This window comes from Hippocampus comes, unplaced genomic scaffold (genome assembly GCF_001891065.2).
Source record: "Hippocampus comes isolate QL1 unplaced genomic scaffold, H_comes_QL1_v1.1 scaffold112, whole genome shotgun sequence".
NCBI lineage: Eukaryota > Metazoa > Chordata > Actinopteri > Syngnathiformes > Syngnathidae > Hippocampus > Hippocampus comes.
The window spans coordinates 2,954,124-2,970,015 of NW_017805841.1; the positions used below are offsets into that span (position 1 = coordinate 2,954,124).

A 15,892-nucleotide genomic window follows, 5' to 3' on the forward strand; every position below is an offset into this window, starting at 1 on the left:
AATCAAGACAACTGAAGAAATTAAATAGTGTTATAAATTATAATAAGACAAATCGATACATTCCAACTTTATTTTGAAATTATGCACACATGAAGGCATTAAATTTTTCACCAACCAAAAATGCAAGTAAACAAAAGTCTCAAGAGACATTACTTCCACCATACATTCATTTGTATCAACCCCGAGAAACCAATCAAACCTTTGTGTAAAACAGGTTCTGATAATGAAGTGCAGTGGTAATTCAGATTCAGAAAACTTTATTTATACTCAGTAACAACATTACTCATCGGCAATGAACACACACAGAAAACCGACGCCTTTTGCTCCATTCTTCTCAGGCGAATGTGCCAAAGAATCAAACAAGTTGAACCGCTTATCGAATATTTTCAAGTTGAAATATAGTCGAGCTCTATTTTCAAGGAACGTTGCAAACAGAAATTTGAGGGAAAAAGTTGTGCATGAAAGTAATATTTTTGAGGGAAAAACATTTGATATTTTCGAGAAAATTGTCGTAATACAGTTTTGATAACTGAGAAAAAAAATCTCGCGAAAATATTGAAAATTTACGAGAATAAATTGGGACTTTGGGGGGGTTATAATATGAAAAGTACAACATAGCTGAGAAAGAAACAACATTTTAGAGAAAGAGTCATCTTACAAAAATTAATAAATCTAGCTTTGTAAAAGTTGCATTTTCAAGAGGCAAAGGGAGTGATCTTACTAAAATTAAAGTCATACTTTGGAGAATAAAGAGGAAACAACTTTCAACATGTAATATTGCAGATTTTCCTGATACAAAATACAACTAATCTTGTAAGATTAACAATTTTCTTAATTAAAATGAAAAAAATGTACTTTTTCCTATTATTATTACACTTCACTCTGATAAAATTAGGACTCTTCCTTCATAAAATGCAACTTTATTTCTGAAAATTAACTTATTTTCTCAAACGGACAATTTTTATCTAAAAAAAAAAAAAGTCAAGAAGGAAAAGAACCCCAAAACTTTTTGGGGGGAAAATTTACAAATTTCTTTTGAGACAGTTCACCTTCATCCTCACAAGATTACAACTCTAATCTTGTAGTGGAATACTATTTTTTTTTTTCCTCAATGCAGCCTTAAGCGCTTTGTGACAGCTGCACTCTTGTGAAAGCGCTATATGAATGCAGATGTACTGTTTTGTTTGTTGTTTGGTCTTAAAACTCCTTCATTGTAAATATAGACCTGAAATGTACATTTGTTACGACAACACTTGTTGCATTTCAAATAAATAAGTTGACTAAATGAGTTGACTACAACTATTAGAACCTGAGAAGTTAGTAACAGCAAGTGGGCCAAGTTTGGAGTGAGTTTGCCCCCCCCCCCCCACACCCCTCTCCCCTTCTCAAGCTACATCTTAGCTTTGAGCGGAACAAGAGAAAGCGAGTGGACGAAGGATTCCAGAGTGTCGACGTACTCTTGCGGGTGGGCCTTCAGGTGGCCGGCATGTTTGGAACACTCCCATTTCTTAGCGGTGAGGGTCACAGCACGCCCCCGCCAGAAGTCGATGACCTCCTCCAGGGCACGCGGGTCACTCAGCGGGTCGTTGTCGCAGTAGAAGAAGAGCGCGGGCGCGGTGAAGGGAGAATTCCAGAAGACTTGGATGCTCTTGTTATAGTAGTCAGTGGTTTGACGCTTGAACGTGTTGAAGTACAGCAGGCTCATTTGTTTCACTGCCGTCTCCCAGCGAGGAAATGCGATCTTGGCCACACCTGAACACGCAACACAACACTTGCTAAACATTTGACCGGTTTTAACGAGGCACTTGCTCACTTCAATTGTGATGGGCGTGATGCTATTGTTATTGTGTTTTTTTTTGTTTACCTTATCAACAGAGGTTAACTGGAGGCGCAACAATTAAACAACAACCATTTTGATGATCGATGATTTGTTTTAAGACCTGTCAGAATTTCAACCTCTCAACAGTAAATATTCTCACATTTTTACAATGCTCCATTAAAACAGACTGATCACAAAGGCCAACATTTTTTTCAAGTGCCAGATACTTTAATGGTTTCCGGATCATTTGGGCTTTCTTTCAGTTAGCTCCATATTTTCTTTAGGTATATTTTTGGGGAATTTTTCCAAACTAATGGAATGAGAATGAATATGCTCTTACTAAAAGTAGGGTTTATGTTTTGATGTCACCTCTTTTGTATTTTAGTGCTGATACTGCCAAATTTTGCAGCCAGACTTTCACATGGAACATGATTTGCATGTAGAAGGTGCTGCCATAACAATTGCCTTTCATTATATTGCAGCAAAAATGAAAGAATAGTGTATGGGCAAGCTTGGCATGAAGAGAATAAAGAGAATACCAATGTCAAAACATTGTTTTACTAGCACTTTAAAAAAATGAAGTACCTCAAAACCAGGAGCCAATTCTGGAAAAAAAATATTTACAAATTCAGCGGCATAAATATATCCTAAAACCATCAAGAAACTGAGTGGCAAAGCATGACAAATGAATCAGAAATGTGTTCTCACACCTCCTTGCTTTCAACCAATCAAACATCATTCAGTATGATGTGACGGCAAGATTAACACTGACCTGAAGCCATCAACTCCACAGAGCCCACCACCAGGCTGTCATAGATTTGTCCTTTGATCCTCCCGGTGAGTGTCTTGTACTTCTGCGGGTCCTCGGATACAAGCACCATCACCTGTGCGAAGGTGTAACCGCCGATGGAGAAGGCGTGGACGAGCAGCGGCCGCGACGCAAAGCGGTCACTGTGCAACAACTCCACCAGCTTCTTGCCGTGTTGCAAACTCCAACGAGGCCATAGGAATTCTTGTACCTGCAAGCACAGACAGATTGATAGTCCTTTGTGTTTTTGCACTTGTGATCTGCTGCAGCCATTGTCTGTAACTCACGTGCCCGGAATATTCTGCAAATAAAACCTTCGAAGGCCCTGTTCATCGTCTCCAGCCTGTATTCGGATAACCAATATTCTAACTACCCGAAATTCAACGAACACGCGGGGGAAGAAAGGCCACCCTTCCTCCAACAATAGATAGATACCTCACTCTCGACGACGAGGACATCAAAGCCAGTGCGCAGGTAGATGTCGCAATATTTGGCTACGGCCTGGGGACGCGCTCCCAACCACGGCAGCATCAGCGTCAGAGGCTTCTGGTCCTCGTAGGTGTGATCTGACGGTGCGGGTGCAACATGCTCATTCATGTAGAGGGTGATATGTTTACTGAGGCGCAGGCAGGAGAAGCTTCGTCGCAAGATGCTCTTGGTCAGCATCTCTGATGCTGCTGCCGGGGGACCGGGAGGAACAGGCTCCAGAGGGCTTGAGAGACATTATAGTCAGTTGAAAATGTGAAATTAGCTTATGAATGACAACATCAATTCGCAAAGAGGAACCGCAAGTACAAAAAAAAAAAAAAAAAGACAATTGTTTTACATATTGCCCTGCAGTTAACACTTCTCATCCATGACATGGGAATATCACAAGTATCCAGGGAGCATTTATAATGAGTATTGATCAAAGGCTACAATGCAAAACAATTTGTATGCACAAATGCATAATGTACAAATATACAAGCCTGAGGTGTTTGACGGTGAATGACTATTACAAGACAATGTTTGATATATTGTTGTCTAGAGATGTCACTGACGCCCAGATAAATACAGAGACACATAAAGTAAAACATAATTGTTTTCGGTAGTGCTCAAGTATTTCAGAAGAAGGCACCATGCCTTCCAAAAAAATAAATATTTAAGTGTTGGTGACGTTTGACAGATGATGAAACTCCCCATGTGAAACTACAATCGGTTTGACCACTATAGTTTCCTGTTAACATTAACGTTACACTGTGATGTACAGCCTAGTTAATGCATTCATTATCGTTATTTTCGTGTACATTATGCGGCATGAGCGAGCAAGTCGTTTTTATTAGGTCAAAATCAATGTCGAGTCTTTCTGCTAGCGTTCGTAAAGTTACACGTTTTAGATTTGAAAACGATTGCAGACCTTGTCGGCGACAGTCCGCACTGCTGTTAGCAGTTATTGTCAAAAAGTTCAAAAACTTCAATTTAGCAAAAACAACCAAACCGCAAATGAATACTGTATTTTAGTTCTTTTTTTTTTCTTGAAAAAAAAATAACGTGCTACACCCTGGTTTATAACGCTAAGGCTTCGAGAAATAATGCTTGATAATGAACTGTAAACATTGTTACCCACCAATTTTCTCTCCTGGTCATCTCGGTGATCGTCTTATACTCTGTAACAAACAAATGAACAAAAATATGTTCAAATATTAGTAGTTGCGGCACTAATAAGAAAAAAAGGGGAAAAGAAAGTCTTCCTAACAAGACAAAAGTGGGGCAAAGAATGCAGAATAACCACTTATTCTTCCTCATGTTGCATCATGCGCTTCAAAGCCTACAAGCGCAATGCTGCTGCCCCCTTTAGAAAGGAAACGAAAGGGAAACCAGACTGTCGTCCGAAATAAACACTGGAGTTGACGTTTATTCAAAAAATTGTGCATTTGTCATGTATGAGAGCTATAGGACGTAGATTGCGGACGGGGGACGAATGCCCGGTTGCCTACCTGCCTCGGTTGGATGGCCCCTCTGAGTTAAGAGATGAGTCCACTGCTGGAGCGTGCGTGAAATCAGCTGTCAACTTCAATTGAAAAAGGACTACTGTATTTCACTTGACGATCGAAACTATATTGTTGTACAATAAAATACATTTGAATGTAATGTTTGCTCCTGAACTTTAAAGCGTCAGCACGTCAGGAAGACTTCAAGACGTCACCTCTTCGTGACACACAATGGTAAACTGTCATCATTGAACTATGTGAGCAATGTTTGTGGTTTCATACTTTATAGTTCATGTAGCACGTAATATTAAATGTGCTTTCTTCAGAAACTGTTCAGGGACTTGGTTTACTTACCAGTAGTCGAAGATTTTGCGGTATTCAGGTGTCACATTTGGCGTCTGTGACGAATATTTTGAACAACACGCAAAATACTGTAATGATTTCAGTGTTACGAGATCATCCTCGTCTTCGAATTTAGAATTACGGCTGAAAAGCAGCTACAATAAAAAGTATAAATTAGTCGGAAAGGCGAGGTTCATTCCTTCACTTTTTTTTTGCATACTGAAGACATTTTGAGTTTTGCATCAAAAGATAAAAAATATGAGACAAAAGTTGAGAATTCCAGCTTTTACTTCATGGTGTTCAAATCTAAATGTGTGAAACAACTGATAACAGAGCACCTTTAGTTTGAAGCCACCCATTTTTCAAGTGAGCAAAAGTATAGGAACGGACATTATTTAATTAACTTAAAGTGAATATTTGGTGGCATATGCCTTACTTGCAATAACTGCATCAAACCTGTGACCCACTGACTTCACCAGATCCTTGCATTATTCATTTCACATGCTTTTGTAAGCTTTTTTTGCAGCCTCTTTCAGTTCTTGTTTATTTCTGGAAGTTTTTCCCTTCTGTCTCCTCTTCAGGAAGGTAAAATGCGTACTCTTTTGGGTTAAGGTCTGTTGATTGACTTGGTCAATCTCAGACCTTTCACGTTTTCCCCTGCTGATGAAATCCTTTGTTGTGTAGGCAATGTGTTTGGGTCATTATCTTAATGTCTGATGAAGCTTCTCCTGACGAGCTTGGATGCATTTTTCTTTTAATTGCCAGAATTTTTTGGTTCTTGTTCTTGTTTGGTGTGGGGTGGGGGTTCAGAATTTATTCTGCTGCTGCCATAGATAGTTACATAATTGAGCTAGAAATTAAACAGGAAGTTGTTCATTTTGATTTTAAACAGCCATATTGTGGAAAATTTCAGAGCTCATACATTGACAAATGGTACAATATATTTCACCCAAATGAGCATTAACATTAAACACATGAGCAAGACTAAATTTAGAATGTCTTTTCCTCCATCATTAAATGGGGGCGGAACTTGGCATCAGAGTTTGATGGTCATTTTGTGGATTTGCTATGGTTTTGTTTCATTAATCAACATGGCATTGGCTGGACATAACATAACAGGATGAAATAATCTCAAGCACTCTTACACTAATTGAACAGCAAGTCAGCCATTTTGGTGTGAAGCGACCATTTGGGAAAAATTCCAGGGCTTGAACTTGACAACGTTCCGCCAGAGAATTAGTTCAAATGAGCCCGATTTGATTAGCTTGTTCAGCCTAAGTCATCGTATGTGGGTAGAGCATGTTGTAAAAGTTGAATAATCATTTGGAGGATTTGGCCTGGGATAGTGTTGTGGAAGGCCCATTTGTCACAGTTGGCAGCTTTAATAATTTGTGATGCAGATTCATCTCTATTGAATTGTACCAAACGAATTGTCTGAAACACGAAAACCATATACAGTGTGTATATATATATATATATATATATATATATATATATAGAGAGAGAGAGAGAGAGAGAGAGAGAGAGAGAGAGAGAGAGAGAGAGAGAGAGATTTTTTTTTTTTTTTTGCTTCATGTATTCCACCATTTATCCTTATCTTACATTTAGTAATTTCAGTTTTCAGATTTTGGCAACAAGATAAAGAAAGCCCATTTTGGCCCAAGGTCCTGTTGTCCCTGACTTTGCTTGTGCAGCTTTGTTGCTGCATCTTGTTGTCATTCCCGGTAGGATCCCACCCTCCACCGGGGTCCCCGCTGACTTTGTCTTTGCTGGATTACGACTTATCTAAACAGCAACCCCAATGGATTTAGACCACCAAGTGTTAGGCACCGATCATTTGGTGGCGTCTCTGGCTGACCTCATGTGTTTAGCCTGCCATTGTTCCTTTCCGGCCGCCTTACTCACGGCTGGCTTGGTGCTTTTCTGTACTGTCGCTCAACAACGGATGGATCAAACGGAAGGAAGGTCGCATTTTCACTGCACTTTACCAGCTGTGTAAATCAACTGAAAATTCATCAAAATTGGCGTGGTGGGAAATATTTGCCATCTCTTACACAACTACTTTTCTGATTACTTTAATTTTACTCTTGACATTTGACAACGGATCATTCGACAACATTCAGCACCTCTCTCATTATATATTGGACAAGAAAGAGACTTAAAAGTGTCATTTGAATTTGGCAGAACCTGAATATGCTCAGTGGATATTTGTTATATGATGAGTGCAATCTTAAACATGGGCGAGCCAGTGGAAGGAGCTCACGTGTAACTTAGTTTTATATCCAAACTTATGTGGATCAACATCTATTTTAGAACATCCCAGGGAATTGAATTCGGCCACAAAATCAGTGGATTAAACCCCCACCCCACTCTGAATAAATGCACTAGATATGAGCCAATTTGATTATGATGGACGGACCCTTGCTGTTTTTCCATGTCAAATGCAGGAATTGATCATCGCACTTTGATACGAAGCTATGCCTGCCTTATAGATGGTGTAGGCAAATAAGCTTCACAAAATAGCATTGCCCATTTGTCCAGGATACCTGCTTCAAATTTGGGCTCAGTGAGATAAATTCTCATCTCAATAAAAGCTCTGATATTTACCCCAAATTCGAACCAAAATGGCCTACTTCCTGTTCGATTCCCTGTATGGGTCGATGAGAGTGTTTCATGTGCTCTGTTGTGATAAACCAATTTTGTGACAATTGTTGAAACTCATATTGTGAGAAAATGTAATACAGTATAATCTAAGCAGGAAGACAAAAGGTGGACATCTAAGGTATTGCCTGTTGTTCTTAAGTAGGTGTAAGCAATAAATAAAGATATTATAATCTACATTTATTGCAGAATTCTTATACAATTAGTGCACGAGGGAATTACAATGTTGAAAGTGATTTACAATGACATGTTGATCAATTATAAAAATCTCAAACCTGTTATTATGCATAGTATGGAAGTATACATGATATATCCCAATGAAGTCATATTTGAACAATTAGTGCAAATTACAAGGTGTGAATATCAACAATAAGATGTACAGTGTCTGGCTTAATTTGCATAACATGTACATGTGTAGTACATATGAAAAATAATGCACAGCGTCCAGGAATAATTTTCGCACTTCAGGGGGAATACTTATTTCAAGTGAGGACCTGAACTTCGTCAGGAAATACAATCTACCGGTACTAATTTCCTTATACACAGCATTTATGTTGGTTTTCCATTCCAGTTTGTTCAATCGACCTTGCAGTTTTGTTTATCAGACAAAGACTACGACTACAACATCTCAAAATCCTCCCTATGATTATAATAGTCATAATAATGTTAAAGTGCACTCAGTAGGATCTTCACTCGGTTGACTATCATGCCTTTGCTATTCAAAGAGAATGTTGTTTTTTGCAGGAGCTGCATGTTTGCCACTTTAGCACAAAGGCCACAACGGCATCAGCTGTCAATAGCATCCAATGATGTGTATTGATCTGCTGTGGTTAGACAACAGTCGGCTACTGCCCGCCTTTGTGGCGAACGGTTGAGAACAGAAAAAGTGTGAGCAGTCCTACTCCTAAAATGGTTCATATCTCGTAGAGCTTTTCGAGCTATACAGTACAGAGATACAAATAAACTATTTCCAACTAAAATAACAATTTCTCTTCAAAACACTGGTGAGGCGTGTACAGACGGCATTCGGCTGCTGTTCAGTGCAGGGGTGGAGCTAGTCGAGTGGGATGAAGGGAAGTTGGCCGGTGGGCACCCCAAAAGCTTGAAAAATCCCAAAGAATTTCCCGTATCACCTTTCATAGAAAGCTATTGTGTTGCAGTGTTTCAAAATGACTATAAAATAGAAATCATACATAATTACTTGCTTAACTGATTTGAGTGTGTTTAATAAAAGTTGAAGAATTTGAAGGTGGCCCTTGCATCCTTCCATTTTTACGTATGCAGCCCTCAAATGAAAAAGTCTGGACACTCCTGGCTTCGGGCATAAAGACAGAATTAGGGGTTCAAAGTATCGTTTCAAGGCAAGGTTAGGCATTCAAGTTAGGGTTTCAATGTAGGGTTTCATGCAGGGGTTAATATTCAAATTAGAGTTTCAGGTTTGTTTTTGAAACAAGGGTAAGGGTTTTGAGATACGATTCAGGTTTCAGAATATGGTTTCATGTCAAGATTAAAAACTCAAGTTAGGGTTGCAACCCTAACCTGCTTTGAAACCCTGGTTAATCAGGCTACTTTTTTCAAAGTCAAGTTTCATGTCAGGGTTAGGCATTTAAATTGGGGTTTCTAGCTGTGATTTCATCCCGAGATTTTAAACAAGAGCCAAGGTTCCTTGCAAATGTATTCAATCAAATTTAAAAACTGAACTGTTCTTAGGTAGTCATTTTTTTTAATTTACCATAATACCACGCTTTGAGAGCACAGATGTAGAGCACTTTCAGTGTATTGAGTGAGTGGGCCTTATCTGCAGGAGGTGGGGTCGACAAGCGTGTGTGCGTATGTGTACAGAACAAAAAAAGCGCACTATGCAGCGAGAGTGCAGTTATGCAGTGATCCAGTGTTGGAAGCAGCAGAGTGGGCTCCCGATGAGGTAAGAATACTGAAACAGGCACACACTATTCCACCCTATTCTAGCCATTTTTGTGTTTTTTAAATGTCTGCGTTTATTTTGCTTCTAGGTGGAACAAATCATCAATCCAAGATGTGATAAGTGGGATTTCATAGACCCTGATCATGCTTTTTCAGTGGAATCTTTTCCTTCTGTCATGGCTTCTTTCATTTCGTGCCGCGCTGCTAACCGGAGAACATCCCAAGGGATCCTCACGGAGACCTTTTGATTCTGGTTTGGGGGAAAACATGCTTGAACGTTCTTCAAGTCCATCTGTAAGTTGGGATTTCGATCGACAGGGAGTTCTCGGTGAGTACGGTGATGTCGAGGAGGTTTTGCAGACAACGCCGTCACATCGAAGGGATGAGGGACCAGAGACCCAGAGAGCTGCAGAAGTTACCTTATCAGTAGCTTCTTCAACAGATGGAGTTATGCTGGACTTTTTCCCAAGTGGGCAGTCTGGTCCAGATCTTACGTCCGACGAGGAGAACAGTACTTCACTTGTAGCCACTGGCAGACCAGGAAAGGCCGTTACGACAAAAGCTGGATTTGAAGATGTGGCCCCGATCAGAGGAGCTAACACAGAGACAGAAAGAGGTAAAGTAAACTGGAGGACAGGCATAAAGCCCTGCCATGAACAGCAATTGCAAGCAATTGATGTCGATGCTTAAAAAAAAGTTGCCTTCTGTATATTAGCAGTTTAACCCTAATTATACTACAACCTATGATCTCAAAGATCAATTAAACGTTATCAAAGGATATCCATTTCTATGCCTTTCTGTGACTCGTCCAGTCTCTGTTGCGACCTGCTAAAACGTGAAGAGCATGTAGGAGAGGACTGTGTATACTTATGTCTAACTTCAACAATACTTCCTTGATGCCAGTTACGACTTTCCTACTTTCCTTCCTACTTTCCTTTGGCACCATCTTAGGGTGTTGCAGAAAGCAGCATACTGACTGTCAGTCCTTTAGTTTTGGATTCAGACAGACAAACGCGCTAACTGCCTGCCGGGGGGACATCACTCCTCTCTCTTTCCATCATGTTGGTGTTGGAAGTATTGTAGGATATACTACGGGGAGCAATCTTACTTTACGGCTCGACTAGTTGGGGCTGAAGCAGCAGGGTGACCAAGCAGTTCAGCATGGTTCCATCACAGTTCTGAGGTTCGGGGTTTGACTTCCTTCCATATTCCAAGAACATGCATTCATTGAAAAGATTGAAATTTCGCTTGGTGTGAATTTGAATGCTTGTTTATTTGTGTCCTTGTTGGGATCGGTTTCAATTCACACGGAAGCCTCATGAGGACAACCGCAATAAATAATGGATGGAAGCCAAGTATAGTTGTGCCTGCTCTTGCAAAAATTGTTCTGTTGCCCTCGTTAGAATATTCTCTGTCCAAATGTGACAATTTTACAATGCACTCTGTTGAAACAATTGACATTCATCGGGGGCAAATTGCCAGGAAAAGCACTTGATTGCATTGCCGGATGAGCAATCCATTTACTATGACAGAGGACAAGAACTAGGACACATTCCATTAATAACCACGAATAACTCTGAGCATGACCATTCTTTTTTTATGAATGAGGTCCACATCACTTATCAGAATCTCTCCAAAATGATTCAATAACAACATACAACCCCTCAGTATATTAATAGCCAGGCAAAAACGGGAGCGTCGGAGAAGTCGATATTGTCTCACTTGCATGTGCACTCATAACTTGCACTTGCTCCCCACGCTCTGTGTGACCCACTTACAAGCCTGTCCTGTTTTATAATGCATTATTTTAACATACTCCACTCCATTTTCTGTACTGTTTCCTCGTAGTGAAGACAATAATGGAGGCCATGCACAAGCCTTGATCCTTCCCGCGCTCACTTCTTATAAAGTGCTTTGCAGGCTTATAAAATATCTGACATGCTTTCATCATCTCCAAAACATCAGTATATTGTTTCTCCTATTTTTATAGCGCCGCTGAAATTAGCCTGTTTTGAGGAGGCAGTCCTGTTTCATGCAAATGAGCCACTGCTTGATTGTCTTTAGATAAAGGCAACATTTTATCACCAATCCGAATTATTTTACTTGTCAAGGAGTGCAGCAGATCCAAGCATTCGGGACATGCCGCAGACACTGCTGCTAAGGTGATCGAGCCAAATATTGATAATATCAACCAACATTGGTATTAATGTTAAACAACATCAATGTCACGAGATCGATACGTGAGTTTGTGTTTTGAATTCCGTTCATTAACTGTAGGTATGAATGACTGTAAATAGTCATTAGCCACTCCAGGGTGTGTTCTCCATCATGCTAAAAACATATTTTGAAGACTGCCTGTGCTACGATCGTGTACTACAATATTGAACCCTAAGAATAGAGCTGACGCACATGTGAACAAACAATACAATTTTATTAAAACACAGGAAGCACGACAATGTGATCGAGAATGAAGCAACTAGCGAAAAACGACATCAACAAAAGGTTGACGTAAAAAACTCAAGCTAGGTGGAGGTGGCTGGGTGAAGCACAGCAAGAGCTTGTCGCCGGGTATAGAACTGATCAGAGGGATAACTAAACAGGTAAACAATCAACATGGATATGCGGCAAAAAGATAAAAATACAACAAATTCTGATCGGAGAAACCAAATCAAACAAACAAAGGCCTAATCACACTAGAAAGGGTCTAAGACTAGAAATGCAAATTCAAAATCAGAATCTAAACCACACAACACATGTTTAGGGAAAAAAAAAAGAAATGAAACCAAAGGAATCAAATGCACTACACACCACAAGTGAGGCTACAAAATTAGACTCCAAAGTCGACAATATTCCGACAACTAGCTCCTTTCAATCTTGCGCTTGTGAACCTAACCAATGATAAAGCCGAAACGAACAGGTGTGCACCAAAGGCTCCGCCCACCCCCCTGACCAGACACTGGAAAGATAGCCGTTTCTTTCAGTACAAAAACAGGTTCAAGAGCTCATCTTGAACTCACATGTTCTTGTCTTTTCGTTCGACAGATGATGACCGGCAACTGCCCAAGACCAGTGGTCCTCTCCAGACATCAGTCACACCCTGTGAGACAACAATCCCAACCTCGACTCCCATGTACCAGGATGAATTTCCACCCAGTGACTCCCTGGGTCCCTCTCTGGATCATAGTCCTGCCCTTTTTGTTCCTCTGTACTCGGACTGGAACACTGCCCTCGCCACATGGGGATTTGCCTGGGAAGCCCACATCTACGGTCTTGGTTCCGTCTTTACAGTGTTCAGCCTGATCTCAGTGGTCTGCTTGTTGGGCCTCCCCTTCCGCTGTCCATCTGGAAGCCCCTACTTCGCCCTGCTGCACTTATTTCTCGTCGGTTTCACCGGAATTCAGGCTTTCTGCTTGCTCTATGACGCTTACAAACATCAAGACCGCCTTCCTCCTCTGAGTTCTCTGCTGCTCTCCCAGCTTCCCTTCCCTTGTCTGATATCCGCCTTCTCCCTGGCCTTCTTCCTTCTTTCTCTGCGCTCTCGTAAGCGTCTTTCGCTTTCACTCGCCATCTCTCCTTCGCTGTCCGCCCTCCCCAAACCTTGCCTCCTGCTCTCTTTATCCTTGGTGCATTTTGGTGTTTCTCTTGGCTGCATTGGCATTCTGCAGCTCTTTCACAGCATTCCCACTATCATTCTCCTGGTGCCTCAGGGGGTCTTTGTGTGCTTGACACTTTTTCTCTCAAGCTCCTATGCCATCTTTTACTGTGTGATACACGTGGACACCAAACACATTTACCGGCTGGATGACAACGGGGAGTACGGCGTATCTCCTGAGATGATGCACCCCGCGAGTTGCCCTTTTGCAAAAGTGGAAGACTGGGGTCGGGCAGCAGGTGCCGGAGTCGGGGCTTCTTTGTGTTTGCTAGGATGCGGTGGCCTGCAGCTCTATGGAATTTTACACGCTCTTGGTTTCGGCGGAGTTGAAAGCTACGGCTTCCTGCCCTGGCCTTGGTGGGGATATCATATCGGATGCCGGCTGTGTGAAACCGGAGTTTGCCTTGGTTTGTCTCTCATTGGCACGCATCCTCTGTTCTGTCACAAGTCTTTCAAGGCTCATCCCAGGCCAGGGTCTTGGTCTCGACTGTCCTGCAGCTCACCCTCGCGTGGGATCACCCTACCCTCTCTGGGCCATGCAAATACACACGTAATTTCCTGGTCGCAAGAGAAACCACAAAAGATGGTAGAGTGTGGTGTCACAACAAAGGGACCGTCGGAGGTTCTTCCTCTTGGCTTGATGTTGGATACTCCTGCAAATGGGCTTGCCTGTACCTCTTTGCCAAACCAATCTCAGACTGCTTTACTACCGACACCCGCAAGCCCAGCGCACAAGCCTAAATATGAAGACTTCCAGCTCTCCTCCCTGAGTTTACGGGCCGACTCCACTGTGGACCTACAGCCTCCATCTCCAATAGACCTTTCCCGCAGCATCGACCAGGCTCTCTTTAGTGAATCCCTATTCGCTCACAGCATATTCGGCATGCCGAGACTTTTCCCTAGTTCCTCCAGCCATTCCCTGGGCTCTCCCAAACAAGGCACATCAAAACAAGGGCCTGCCTCTGTGGAAAGTTCTCTTTATCGAACCTCTTCCTGTGGAGACCTGGATCAAGAGAACAATTCCAAACCTTCCCAGCTTCACGGCATACTGAAATCCCACAACAAAGCACCCGTGTCATCTGAGCAGTCTGATTGGAAAGGAAGCATGTCTGGTTCAACTCTGGGCCTGTGTAGCAAAGCCAAGGAGACAAGAAAGCTCCGCTCCAATTCTTGGGCAAACAGAGGGCAAATCATGGCACAGAACAGCCTCCCACGTGCCATCCCGCACTTGTCATACTACAGACGTTACCGTAGCTTGAGCGTCGCTTCCAAGGATGGCCAAGTATCCGGACGACTGACGGGAAGTAAACACTTGAGCGAGAGCAAGCAGCTGGAATGGGATCTGGCTGTGCAAGCGGAGTTCGTCAACGTATGCAAGCAAATTGACGCGATGAGCATTTGCAGTGACACCATCGAACTGTAGACAGTTAGTGAAGTCTCTGTATGCGATTTGAATCACGCGTAATGTGTTGAAATTATATAGATAAATGTAAAAAAAAAAAAAAATAGACTTGTTTAACAGAGAAATATCCAGAGCAAATAATGCGGAAATTAGGAAGGTACAGCTACATCTAAATAAACACACGTAGAGAAATATTTTATTGTATTTGTTATAAAGTTGATGATTGTGGATTAAAGCAATCCTTAACATTAACCATCTGAAGAAAGTGGAATACACCATACACAATCAACATTTTTTTCATATGTATATTAGGAGTGTATATTTTATTATTATTATTATTATTATTATTATTATTGTTGTTGTTAATAACATTATTATTACTATTATTAAAATGCAATTTCTGGCCCTGAAATTCATTTTTCCTTTCGTGTTTCATAAGACTACATGATGAGTTTATTTGGTGCATTTGTGTAGGTTTTTTTTTTTTAAGTATAAAAATCTTAATTTATTTTCCATGCATTCTGAAATTCTATTGTACATATTTAATATAGTAAAGAGAAGATTTCTGGAGGTAATTTAATCATGCTAATCACTGCAGGAAAAGGGCAACGCTACAGCTATAGTCTTGTCTTATGCTGACAGGTTGCTTTTTAGAATTTAGTTACATTTTTTTTTCATCGTGGTAACATTCATTGGACATAAAATTAGGTGCACTTCTGTAATCTACTGTAATTAAATACAAGAGCAACAATTGTCTCCTTCATGGTAGCAATTCTCAGTTTTGATTAACTCTGTCAGAGAAATGTGTAAATCATATTGACCTCATTTTTATCCATAAAATAAGCAAAATATAAAAAACTGCTTTTCATATAATGAAATGCATGATTACACGAACAATATTTAAATTATTTTTAAATTATCGCCTCTGACAGTGTCAAAGAAAATCAAGTATCAGAACAAGAGCTTTTTGTCAGTCAGTGTCCTCTATTTATTCAAGAAAAAAATGTGCACATTTCAGCAGTCTTACACACACATGCGCACACACACACACACACACACACACACACACACACACACACACACACACACACACACAAAAACAGTCCCTTTTACAGCACAAGCAGCAAATACACATGATTACACATTTGTACAAGTTTGCTCTTTTGTTCTCTCTGTTGTAATAGGCAGCCCATTTTATATAGAGTACACCAGATCATCCTGAGAGAAGTTACATACTACCGTTGAAAGAAAAGACCCTGAATTACAGTGCAAGTGTGATGCTCATTGAGGAATGTACAATGTTCATTTTTCTCCA

General features: G+C 40.9%; 2 protein-coding genes across 5 annotated transcripts; one reads left to right on the forward strand and one right to left on the reverse strand.

The window, feature by feature from the left end:
• Positions 1 to 870: 870 nt before the first annotated feature.
• Positions 871 to 4,974, reverse strand: LOC109526814 (uncharacterized). Of its 4 annotated transcripts, none has more exons than XM_019888346.1 (5): positions 4,604 to 4,974; positions 4,235 to 4,273; positions 3,063 to 3,317; positions 2,592 to 2,838; positions 871 to 1,752 (listed from the first exon to the last, which is right to left on the reverse strand). In XM_019888346.1, the coding sequence occupies exons 3-5, from the start codon at positions 3,291 to 3,293 to the stop codon at positions 1,391 to 1,393; spliced, it is 840 nt and encodes a 279-aa protein (XP_019743905.1). In that variant the 5' UTR covers positions 3,294 to 3,317; positions 4,235 to 4,273; positions 4,604 to 4,974; the 3' UTR covers positions 871 to 1,390. The 4 variants fall into 4 exon arrangements, with proteins under 4 accessions (XP_019743905.1, XP_019743902.1, XP_019743904.1 ...); XM_019888343.1 differs by having other exon boundaries at positions 3,063 to 3,339; positions 4,234 to 4,273; XM_019888345.1 differs by lacking the exons at positions 4,235 to 4,273; positions 4,604 to 4,974 and adding an exon at positions 4,025 to 4,158.
• Positions 4,975 to 9,414: 4,440 nt separating this feature from the next.
• prrt4a (proline rich transmembrane protein 4a) lies at positions 9,415 to 14,894 on the forward strand. Its single transcript, XM_019888178.1, has 3 exons — positions 9,415 to 9,524; positions 9,613 to 10,139; positions 12,566 to 14,894. Exons 2-3 carry the CDS (start codon positions 9,668 to 9,670, stop codon positions 14,596 to 14,598), a joined length of 2,505 nt encoding a protein of 834 aa, XP_019743737.1. The 5' UTR covers positions 9,415 to 9,524; positions 9,613 to 9,667; the 3' UTR covers positions 14,599 to 14,894.
• Positions 14,895 to 15,892: the final 998 nt, after the last annotated feature.

Coding starts and splice junctions, on each gene's coding strand:
- LOC109526814 (XM_019888343.1), bottom strand. CDS start 4,253: ATGACCAGGAGAGAAAATTG. Junction 2,839..3,062: donor TCCTCGTCGTCGAGAGTGAG/GTATCTATCTAT, acceptor CTGTGCTTGCAG/GTACAAGAATTCCTATGGCC. Junction 1,753..2,591: donor TGTGGAGTTGATGGCTTCAG/GTCAGTGTTAAT, acceptor TTGCGTGTTCAG/GTGTGGCCAAGATCGCATTT.
- prrt4a (XM_019888178.1), top strand. CDS start 9,668: ATGCTTTTTCAGTGGAATCTTTTCCTTCTGTCATGGCTTCTTTCATTT. Junction 10,140..12,565: donor TAACACAGAGACAGAAAGAG/GTAAAGTAAACT, acceptor TTCGTTCGACAG/ATGATGACCGGCAACTGCCC.